Source organism: Bison bison, unplaced genomic scaffold (assembly GCF_000754665.1).
Source record: "Bison bison bison isolate TAMUID 2011002044 unplaced genomic scaffold, Bison_UMD1.0 scf7180017864472, whole genome shotgun sequence".
Classification (NCBI taxonomy): Eukaryota; Metazoa; Chordata; class Mammalia; order Artiodactyla; family Bovidae; genus Bison; species Bison bison.
The window spans coordinates 14,601,045-14,611,790 of NW_011495033.1; the positions used below are offsets into that span (position 1 = coordinate 14,601,045).

General features: G+C 57.4%; 1 protein-coding gene across 10 annotated transcripts in view; it reads left to right on the forward strand.

Moving 5' to 3' along the window:
* SEPT4 (septin 4) overlaps window positions 1-10,746 on the forward strand; it is a 12,471-nt gene that overhangs the window by 1,148 nt on the left and 577 nt on the right. The window contains exons 1-12 of one of the 10 annotated variants that reach the window (XM_010861633.1): window positions 3,023-3,183; window positions 3,368-3,460; window positions 4,272-4,565; window positions 4,964-5,057; window positions 5,734-5,820; window positions 6,292-6,415; window positions 9,355-9,489; window positions 9,603-9,720; window positions 9,811-9,912; window positions 10,112-10,208; window positions 10,302-10,464; window positions 10,624-10,723. In XM_010861633.1, the coding sequence (XP_010859935.1) occupies window positions 3,374-3,460; window positions 4,272-4,565; window positions 4,964-5,057; window positions 5,734-5,820; window positions 6,292-6,415; window positions 9,355-9,489; window positions 9,603-9,720; window positions 9,811-9,912; window positions 10,112-10,208; window positions 10,302-10,464; window positions 10,624-10,723 (1,401 nt within the window). In that variant the 5' untranslated portion in view covers window positions 3,023-3,183; window positions 3,368-3,373. Of the gene's footprint in view, window positions 1-514; window positions 1,305-1,566; window positions 2,206-3,022; window positions 3,184-3,218; window positions 3,461-3,736; window positions 4,101-4,271; window positions 4,566-4,963; window positions 5,058-5,733; window positions 5,821-6,291; window positions 6,416-9,354; window positions 9,490-9,602; window positions 9,721-9,810; window positions 9,913-10,111; window positions 10,209-10,301; window positions 10,465-10,623; window positions 10,724-10,746 lie in introns of those variants that run through there. The other 9 variants (XM_010861636.1, XM_010861630.1, XM_010861637.1 and 6 more) reach the window with 9 other exon arrangements.

Genomic DNA, 10,746 nt, shown 5'->3' on the forward strand with positions numbered 1-10,746 from the left:
CCCTCTGCCCCTGAGATAAGGACCCTAGGGAATCTTCCTCCTGCAGCATCCTACCTGGCCCCCCCCACCCCCCCAAACCAGGTCCCGCTGCAGTGATGAGGGGTGGAGGGAACTCATTCCTGCCACCTGCCTGCGATGGGCGGAGAAGCAGTAACCCCAGCCCGACTCTCTGGAGACCCCCCAGGTAGGAAGTGTTGAGGTTTGACTGAGGATGCCAGCTCTTGTCCTGCCCTCAAGGCCAGAGCCTGCCACAAACACACTGTGCTGGGTGTCAGGGCCTTCAGGCCCTGTGCCAGCTTCTGCTCCCGGTCTGGAAGCCCCCTCGCCTTTGCCCTCTGTGTGGGAGGCATGGGCTGTTTACAGCAGCAGGAGGTCTGTCGCCAGCCTGTGGGGCAGGATGTTGGCTGTGGGCAGCCTCCAGAAAGGAGCTTCCCGGGCCCTGTGGAATCAGGAGCTTCCAGGTCTAGACAGGCCAACCTTTTGGTCTCTCCTCTGTCAAGCTGTGTCCAGGCGGAGGCCCAAGTCTTGGCCAGGAAGTCTGGGTGACATTGTGACCTTCCCCAAGGGGGGTTCCTGGGAGAGGCCAAGTGGTGCCTGCCTTTATCCCTGCCTGCATCCTTCTCCCCACGTGGGGACAGACAACTTATGGTACCAGGGTGGGAGCCGAGGGGAGCTCTGATTGTTCGTAGTGCCAAGTGTCCCTAGGGCAGGGGCCAAGGGAGGCTTTTTCTGCCACACATTAAGTTCAGTTCAAATGAGGTCTTGGGGCTTCAACTTGGCTGAGTTGTAATTGGCCTGTTCCTCTGTAATTAAAGACACCCTATCACGACCAGAGTCCTCGGCCTCAGGCCCCTGGCCTCAAGCCAGCCTGGTCTTTAGGCTGACGTGTTTGTGACAAGCCAAACTTGTCTGTGAGGGTCTCTTTGTGAAAGGAGATGAGGGACCCAGGTGCTTGGGAGATCAGTGGGGAGAGCTCCCCAGCCTGGGAGCCTCCCAGGAGGGCTTAATTGGCATACAGAAAGAATGACCGGCTCACGTTAAAAACCATCCTGTGACCTGAGCTGTCCCTTCTCTCCCCAGGTTCAAAGCAGCTTGAGGTGTACCTGTCATCTGGGTGTCAGCCTTCCTGGGACAGGGAAGGGCCACTCACATTTGGACATTAAGGCCCTGAAATTAAGACACTGTTCAGAATCACAAAGGGTGTTTCTAGCCAAACCAGAAACACTGGCCTGCTGTCTGCCAATCAGGTGCTCCACGCGTGCACTCCCAGCCAGGTCCCTCTCTATGCGTCTCCCACCTGATAGGTAACTTGGAAGCCTGTGGGATGCCAGCCTCTCCTCCACCTGAGGTCATGCCCCACAGAGACCAAGCGTTAGCAGCTGACTCCCTGAGACTGACGGCGGGGATGGAAGGGATTTGGCTGAGTTGAGAGGGCAGGTATCCCAGGATGGAAGGCGTCTGAGTGGCAAAGGCCCCGCTGCGCCTGGGGCCCTCCGCAGGGAAATCTCTGAAGGCAATTTCTGAAGGTAGTGCAGTTCTCTGCTGGGAGGAACCCACAGCGACACTGGGAAGAAAAGTGGGTCCATTCCCATGAGAACCTACACGCAGGGGGCTTAGGACACCCCACCCTACTTCAGCACTGCTTGAAGTTAAGGTGAAAAAGAGAGGTCAGAATCCTTTCGGGATGATGTCTCCTGGACCAGGTCACTTTGGGGACAGGGCTCAACCCCCCGACAGGCCTTGGCGTCCTTGGGGGTTAACAAGAGAAGCCAAGTGGATCAGGAGCCTGCAGACGGACTTGGGAAGCTGGTGCTGTGCCCACCAGGGCAGGCAGCGGGCAGGCCTCATGGGGAGCCAATCAGAGGAGGATGGGACTGCAGAGGAAAGCAGCGGTCCCGCTGCAGCTGAGCTGTCCTTGGAGGGTGGGAGCCAAGGGAAGGGAGGAGGGAGGGGGTGGGGAAGGACATTCCACAGGCTTTTTTGGCCCCTGACAGAGACAGGGTGGTCAGAGAGAAAGCGAGAGGAGCAAGTCAGGACGCCGGGTTACAAAAGCATCAAGACCAGGCGTTTCTGTGCGTGAGGAACTCTGCCTGGCAGATAAAATTAGACCTAGAGCTTGCTGACAGGGAGTCTGAAGCGTGGGACATGGACCGTTCCCTGGGACGGCAAGGCGGGTCTGTCCCTGAGGAGAGGGCTGAAGCTGGGGTAAGGCTGCTCCGGGAAAGGGTGGACCTGCCTCGTCTTCCCCCTTGCGTTGGCTGGATCGGAGCTCAAAGGCAGAGAAGGTTTGGGTCTGTGGCAGAAGGATTGGGTCCGTGGCAGAGCTGGGGGCCGACGAGGCCCCTGGCGTCCTGACCCCTTGGTTGGAGCTCCGGTGGGTCCCTCCCATGCTCGCTGGAGGGAGAGTGGTGCTGGCGGCTCTCCTGGAAGGTTTGCAGGAGGCTGGGGGTCCCCGTCAGGGCCTTCCTTCCTCCCCTCCCTGCTGCCCCTCTGCTCAGTGCTCCTGGTGGAACCAGGTGGAGACAGTCCCCTCTCTCCCACCCTCAGTCTGCCCCCCAGACAGACTTCTGGGTTCCTGTAGGGTTGTGCAGAGGGACAGGATTTCCCCAAATTCCCCAGACTCCTGGGCTGCCAGAAAACAAGACCTGTCACACACACTCCGCCCGCCCCCCACCCACATCCCTTCCCCATCACTGTATAATTAATCGTCTGAACTGGGACCCTTTTAAGAGTGGAAAGGGGCAATTCTGCTATGACAGCAAACATAAACCGGAGTGAATGGTCACCCCACTGGCCCCCAAAGATATTGTGGGTGAGAAAAAGCCAGTTGGGTCAGGCCTGCCTCAGGATAGTCTTTTCTGTCCATTTGGCCCCCACACGCTGGTTCCAGTTTCAGGCTAAACGGGCAGTTTCCTGTCCAGGCAAGCCCTGGAGACTGTGGCTCTAAGCTGGCAGGGGCACTTGAGAGGCTATAGCCCAGAAGTAGCTCTTAGGCGGCTTTCCCCTCTAGCCCCCTTCTAGTCCCTTCCCTCTGCAGAAAGCTGGCAGTGCGTAGGACTGCATCACTCCGTTCTTCCCGCTGTAGCCGGGAACCTGCTGAAGACGGTGGCTGTCTTATCTCCCCTGACTGGGACTCCACAGTGGTCTGGGGTAGCCCCCACTAGCTTGGCCGATTCCCAGGGGGTGAGTCAGCCTGTGAAGCCGGCCCTTGTCCATTGTCTGGGGGTGGCACGTGGGTATTGTAAGGCAGAGCTGAGCCCAGCACCGCCAGGCACTCCACGAAGGGGGCCGGCCCCCAAAGGAGAGAGGAAGCTTCAGGGTCTAGAACTGAGGGTCAGAGTAAGGGGGACGTGGCCTGTCTTCCCAGCTGGAGATGGTGGGGGAACAGGTCTCCGCAGAGGAGCCAGCCACCGTCTGCCCACCCGCCGTGTGCTTCACCGTCGAGGCCAGACCCCCTCCGGTACTTCCGGCTGAAGCCTAGCTCGGGGCAGGGGGCAGGGGGCAGCCGGGGGTGCCTCCGCCTCTACAACCCTCGCGGCTGGGGGCTGTCTGCAGTGTCCTCCCACCCTCCCTCACCCGGTTCCTCACGAGCATCCCTGGCACGTTTCCCCTTCGCCCCTGGAGCCCAGGCTCAGGGTCTGGAGTCAGGGGTCTCAGGTCAGCTGCTCTGCGCTCCGGGAGTGAACACCTCCGGGAGAGTCGGCTCCCAGTCCCGGAGCTCAGAGCTGCAGCAGCGGGAGGTGAGGAGCCCCCTGCTGGCTCCTAAGTTGCCCGGAGCTGGAGGCTCCCTTCTCCCCGCCCTGGCTCCCTCCCGCCTCCCGCCCCTACCCGTCCTGACGGTCTGCACTCTCCTTCCGTCCTGAGCCACGTTCTCCTCTCCGCTCTAATGCCTCTGTCTGCTCCGCTCATTCGGCCTGGCTTCCTGGCCTCTAGGGCAGTCCCTGGCCCTGGCGTGGAGGGGCAGCCTCGACCAGCACCCTGCTGCGAGGGAGCATGGAGACCGGAGCTGCTGGGTCCCCAGAGCGGCTGCTGGGGCGCCGGGGGCTGCCGCTGCTCCCTGGGGTCTCTCCTGCTGTTGGGACCCTCGGGCCGGGAGGCCTGTAAGCAGGGGAGGGTGGCGAGCGCTTCCTCTGGCTTGGCCGCCTGTGCAGCTCCTTTCCCTTCTAACCACACGTGCTTTCCTCTCTCCCTCTCGCCTTCTCCTATCTTGCTCCTTCCTTCTTCCCTTCCTGCCACCGACCCGCCTACCCCACCCCGCCCCTGCCCCTCAGATCAAGCGCTTTCTGGAGGACTCGGATGACGCAGAACTGAACAAGTTCGTGACGGATTTCCCAGGAAGCGAGACCTACCACCCACCAGAGGCCAAGACCTTGGTGCCCAGGCCCCAAATCCAGGAGCCGAGGCCCCAGGCTTCAGACCTCTGCCAGGATGACCTGGAGTTCAAACCCCCCTCGTGGCCCCAGCCCTCTGACAGCCAGCAGTACTTCTCTGCCTCAGCCCCCCTCAGCCCCTCAGCCCGGCCCCGCAGCCCGTGGGGCAAGCTCGATCCCTATGACTCCTCCGAGGTAGAGCCTCCAGCCCCCGTCTGTGCCGTGGGCTGATGCAGGAGGACCTGGGGAGGGAGCTGAGGGAGCCCCAGAAGTGTGTGTCTGCGTGTGTGTGTGTGTGTGTGTGTGTGTGCGCGCGCGCGCGTGCGTGTGCACCCACATGTGGCTGGAGACGTGCTCTGTCCTGTGTTGGCCCCAGCTCTGTGGGGTCACCCCTGCGCCCCCCATGCATTGGAACCCGACAGTGTCAGCAGGGACAGGAGCCCAGCGGTGGCCCCACCTGGGGCCTCAGAGGAGTGTGGCAGTGATCCTGGAAGGCTGGGCAAAGACCCAAGAGGCGGGGAGAAGGCTGGCATTGGGTCCTGGGGTCCTTCTGCCTCTGCTCTAATGCACTCTGCTTTCTTGTTGTCCCCCAGGATGACAAGGAGTACGTGGGCTTTGCGACCCTCCCCAATCAGGTCCACCGGAAGTCTGTGAAGAAAGGCTTTGACTTTACCCTTATGGTGGCAGGTAGAGCAGGGGCCGGGCAGAGCTGGGCAAGAGGCGTTTCAGGTGGGGATGGTCTGTGTGTGTGTGTTGGGGGGGTATATGGGTGTTAGTTGCTCAGTCGTGTCCGACTCTTTGTGAACCCATGGACTGTAGCTCGCCAGGCTTCTCTGTCCATGGGATTCTCCGGGCAAGAACATTGGAATGGGTTGCAATTTCCTTCTCCAGGGGTGGAACCCGGTATCTTCCCGACCCAGGGGTGAAACCCAGGTCTCCTGCATTGCAGGCGGCTTCTTTACTGTCTGAGCCACTGGGGTATGGCCAGGGCAGGAGAAAGCAGTAAGTGGCTGTGCCTTTTTGCAGAAGAGCCAGAAGCTGTAGGTGGCCCAAAATCCATATCCTATCCAAAGTCCGTATCCTATGTGTTGTGGGGGAGGGATCATTGACAAGGTCCAGAGAACCCTTAACCCTCAGGTTCCTAACATTTGCCTTTTACTGTGTGACCCTGGGGAATCCCTTATCCTCTCTGGGCCTCACTGGCTGGATGAGCTCTCATCTCTGCTTGCTTCCAGCTCTGCTGTGTTTGGGTTAGTCTCTTCCCAATGAGATAAGCAAGAAGCTCCTCCACACACTCAGCCCAGTGGGGTGGCCTCTTGATGACCGCTGTGACTTGGTGCCTCTGTCCTGTCTCCCCCGTCAGGAGAGTCGGGCCTGGGGAAGTCCACGCTGGTCAACAGCCTCTTCCTCACGGATCTGTACCGGGACCGGAAGCTCCTCAGTGCAGAAGGTGAGGGAAGGAGCTTGAGGACAGGCGGGCAGAGCTGACCTGGGAAATGGAGCTCACTTGGGGTCTGGGGGATACAGGAAGCTTCGGCTTCCTAGAGAGCCCGCCACATCTCTCCGGAGGGCTGTCCAGCCTGGCAGCCCACCAGCAAGCCTCCCTAAAGACTTGGGTGCTGAAGCAGGGCAGGGGCCAGAATCCTCTCTGACCCCCCAAAGGATTCCAGGAATCCGAGAAAAGAGGCCGGAGCAGAGAAGAGGCTGGGGCCGGAGCCAACAGCCACCGGCATTTCCTGTGTTGGGAAATGTGCTCTTCGCTGGTTCCCAGAGAACAGACAGGCCCCAGGCAGCCCCAGGGGGCGGGGAAGGGGCAGGGTGGGTGAGGCAGCCTGGGCAGCAGGGCTGGTTGGGATGGGCCATGTCCTCCCAGTGGGCAGGTCCTTGCCCCAGCCCTGGCCTCAGTTTCCCCCTTCTCCAGAGCGTATCATGCAGACGGTGGAGATCACTAAGCACGCTGTGGACATAGAAGAGAAGGGCGTGAAGCTGCGGCTTACCATTGTGGACACACCAGGTTTTGGGGACGCCGTCAACAACACAGAGTGGTAGGTCTGACCAAGCACAGAGCCTGCCCCCAGCCCGCCCATTCCCTACGCTCGCACACAGAGGTGCAGATATATCCCCGATGTCAGGAAGCAGGGCTGTGTGCCCTCGAGCGTGCCCCTGCCCCTTACTGGACAGCTGTCTCCTCTGTCAGGTGAGAGGGACAGCCTCGGGATAGATGACTTCTAGTGTTCCTTTGACTCTGACCTACAGTTCTAGAATAGGGGTGAGGGCACCCCCTCTTTGGAGGGAGGAGCCTCAAGAAGCAAACATGTGAAAACATGTAGCAGAGGACCTGACATAGAGCAGGTGCTCAATAACGGCCCCCTTCCCTCCATCTGCTCCTTTCACCAGCAACGTTTTAGGTGCTACAAGCAAGTTATTAAAGGGGTGAGAGTGCCTGGAGGGGTGGGGGAAGGTGAGAAAGAAGAGGCAAAGGAAAGTGTGGGTGGAACTGCGTTTAAACTCCAAGCACCCTCTGGGCTACCTGCCAAAAGAAAAGTGGCTACTCGCCACTCCCCACCCCTCCGTCAAGCTTCCCTGGTGTCTTAGCGGTAAAGAATCTGCCTGCCAGTTCAGGAGATGCGGGTTCGATCCCTGGGTGGGGAAGATCCCCTGGAGAAGGAAATGGCAACCCACTCCAGTATTCCTGCCTGGGAAATCCCATGGACAGAGGAGCCTGGCAGGCTAGGTCTGCTGCTGCTGCTGCTAAGTCGCTTCAGTCGTGTCCGACTCTACTCGACCCCATGGAGCCCACCAGGCTCCCCCGTCCCTGGGATTCTCCAGGCAAGAACACTGGAGTGGGTTGCCATTTCCTTCTCCAATGCAGGAAAGTGAAAAGTGAAAGTAAAGTCGCTCAGTCATGTCTGACTCTAGCGATCCCATGGACTGCAGCCTACCAGGCTCCTCCGTCCATGGGACTCTCCAGGCAAAAGCACTGGAGTGGGGTGGGGCTAAGTCTATGGGGTCTCAAAACAGTCGAACACGACTTAGTGACTAAACAACAACACCTGCCCACCTCCCCAGTCATCCCTGACATTTTTTTTTTCAAGAACTAGAAAGATGCTTAGCTAGTGGTCTGACCTAAGGGAGTAGATGAGAGGAGAATGGGGATAGAAACAGGGGAAAAGGTGGTGGTGCCTTTGTTAAGAACATTAGGTAGGGTGGCGCTGAGACTCCTGGACTGAGAACTCAGATCCTGATTCAGCATTAAGTAACTGCGTGATCTTGAGCAAATGACTGCATTTTCATTTCTTTAGTTGAAAAATGCTGGCTTTACCAGTTGATCTAAAAATCATCCCAGAAAGATGCATGTAAATGTGCATTAAAAACTGTTAAAGGCTGGGTACACAACACTCATGAATTTAAAGACGATAATTGCAGGATTAGTGCAAAAGAAAAGTGTGGGGTCCCTTGTTCAAAATGATAAAGAATTTCAAGATGGCCACAGCAGAGAGTAAACCAGGTGTGGCCCCTCTGAGCTCAGGGCCCACATGTGACTGCATAGGTCACACGCCCAGGAAGCTGGCCCTGGATGGTTGCCTCCCAGACTGATCGGAATCTTACAGATCCTTCTGTGCTCTGAACCCGCCTCACATGCTTTATCATTACAACATGAGACCTTGGCTCAGCACGCTGGTTCACCTTCAGCTTCTTGATCAAAGCCTTGAGGGGAGGGCCACTTCGTACATTCTTGCCATAGGGCTGGGCTAGTATGTAGTGCATGGTCCCCGTAAATACTCCTGCTGGACTGAGGTGGCCTCCATGTCATCACCCTTCCTAATCCAGGAATATGTCTCAGCCAACTGGGCTTGCCTTGAAATTCTAGCCCCAACCAACGCCTGTTTCCCGCTTTAGCAAGTAGCGCTTCCTCCTTCAATCAGTCTACTTACTTCCTCTGACATTCCATACTGTAGTAATAATTCCCCTCGCCCAGCCCCTCCCAGTTTACAGTGTATCCGCACATGTGCCCATTTAGTCAGCGGCAAGAATTTACTGAGCACAGATTAGGTGTCCAGCCCATGCTGGACATTTTAAGGGATACAGAGCAAGTATGAATAATCCTTGTCACTGGGAAGCTTACAGTCTAGTGGCAGTGGGAGAGGAGAGGGGGCAGGTCTCTGGCATGTGTGTCAATCAGGCAAAAACTTAGGTTAGTAAATGGGTCAGGCAGTGTAGTGGCAAACACACTGAACTAGGAGTCAGAGCCCAGGCGCTTGGATGGGTAGAGAATTTGCTGGCTAAAATGATCTGCATTAAGTCTCAGCTGCTCTGGATTTGACTTCTTCATGTATAAGATGAGAATAATGATACTTACAATGTCCACCTATCAGGGCATCTATCAGTGAAGACAAAACTCAGGAACAGCAGAGCAAGAGACTTGAAAACTGAGGTTCTTGAATATATATGTTGAATATACATATGGATGATATATACCATAAATGTATATGACCTTCATGTGTGGTGAAGGGAAAGGAGAGCAGTGTGCATTGGTATAGTCACAGGAACCTTTGTGGAAGAGATAGTTCTTGGACATGGCTTTGAAGGACGGAGTGGGCTTGGAGAGGTGCAGGAGAGGCTGGACCCACTCAAATAAAGGCCCTGAGGCTGAACTGTGAACCTGACTTAGGGCTGCCCTGGCCTCCAGTTGGTTTTCACCGCATCTTGCTAGTCTTACTGCTTTGTTTGGTCACCTGGGCTCTCTTCTTCTCATCAAACTAAGGGTTTAATGACCTCTGCCCATGTGCCTAGTCTGATTTTCTATCAGGATGTTTGAGATGTACCATGTCCCACCCAGGTACCTCCCTGAAGATGCGGTAAAGCAAGTCGGCGAAGAGCAAAGTCTTGCAAAGACTGCCCAGGGCGTGGACTCCTTGTAGCCCCAGAGCTCACTAGGCAGTCCTCACTTGCACAGTTTCTCTGCTTGTGTTCCCTGCCCCAGCTGGAAGCCTGTGGCCGAATACATCGACCAGCAGTTTGAGCAGTATTTCCGAGATGAGAGTGGCCTGAACCGCAAGAACATTCAAGACAACAGGGTGCACTGCTGCCTGTACTTCATCTCGCCCTTCGGCCATGGGTACGGTCTGAGCCTGGTGCTCCTGGCCCCACCAGGCGCTGCCAAGGGGACAGGCCAGGACTACCCAGGGCAGGGATGCCACTAGCAGGTGGTCACAGGTTCCTGTTCCCCAGGCTCCGGCCATTGGATGTTGAATTTATGAAGGCCCTGCATCAGCGGGTCAACATCGTGCCTATCTTGGCCAAGGCGGACACACTGACACCTCCTGAAGTGGAGCGCAAGAAACGCAAAGTGAGGGCAGCTGGTGGGGTAGGGGAGCAGGTGGGCTTCTGGAAAGGTTGGAGTCCCCCCAGAACCATGGGCCCCTCGTGTGTTTGCCAGATCCGGGAGGAGATTGAGCACTTTGGAATCAAGGTCTACCAGTTCCCAGACTGTGACTCTGATGAGGATGAGGACTTCAAATCACAGGACCTGGCCCTAAAGGTGGGGCCACCCCAGGGATCCCTTTCCCAGCTTGTTTCTTCTGGGCGGAAGAGGGAGTAGAATTCTATGCAACGAGGAGGGGCTCTTGGGGTGGAAGAGGACCCTGGTTTCCTAGAACGAGGCAGAGGAAGATGAAGACGCAGGCACAAAGGAACAGGTGAGAATGGGGGTGTTGAGAAACACCCCTAACTTCTTCCAGGAAAGCATCCCATTTGCTGTCATTGGCAGCAACACTGTGGTAGAGGCCAGAGGGCGTCGAGTTCGGGGCCGGCTCTACCCCTGGGGCATCGTGGAAGGTAAAGCTCTGAGCTTGTGACCAGGGTATCTCCTTGCCCTCCATGGGTCTCCTCTACCCATGCCCCTGGCTGACCCCTAGCCTTGCTGTGCAGTGGAAAACCCAGGGCACTGCGACTTTGTGAAGCTGAGGACAATGCTGGTGCGTACTCACATGCAGGACCTGAAGGACGTGACGCGGGAGACACATTATGAGAACTACCGGGCACAGTGCATCCAGAGCATGACCCGCCTGGTGGTGAAAGAACGGAATCGCAAGTATGGCCAAAGGCCAGGACGGAGCTGGCAGGGGTGGGGTCCCAAGCGCCACCTCGGGTGAGACCAAGCCCTTCCTTTGTTCCGCAGGCTCTGGGCTCAGTCCAAGCAGGTACTGGGGTTCCCCTACCCTTACCAACCTCCTTTCCCCCTTCCCTTCAGCAAACTGACTCTAGAGAGTGGTACCGACTTTCCCCTTCCTGCCGTCCCACCAGGGACAGATCCAGAAACTGAGAGGCTGATCCGAGAGAAAGATGAGGAGGTGAGGGTAGTATGGGGTGGTAG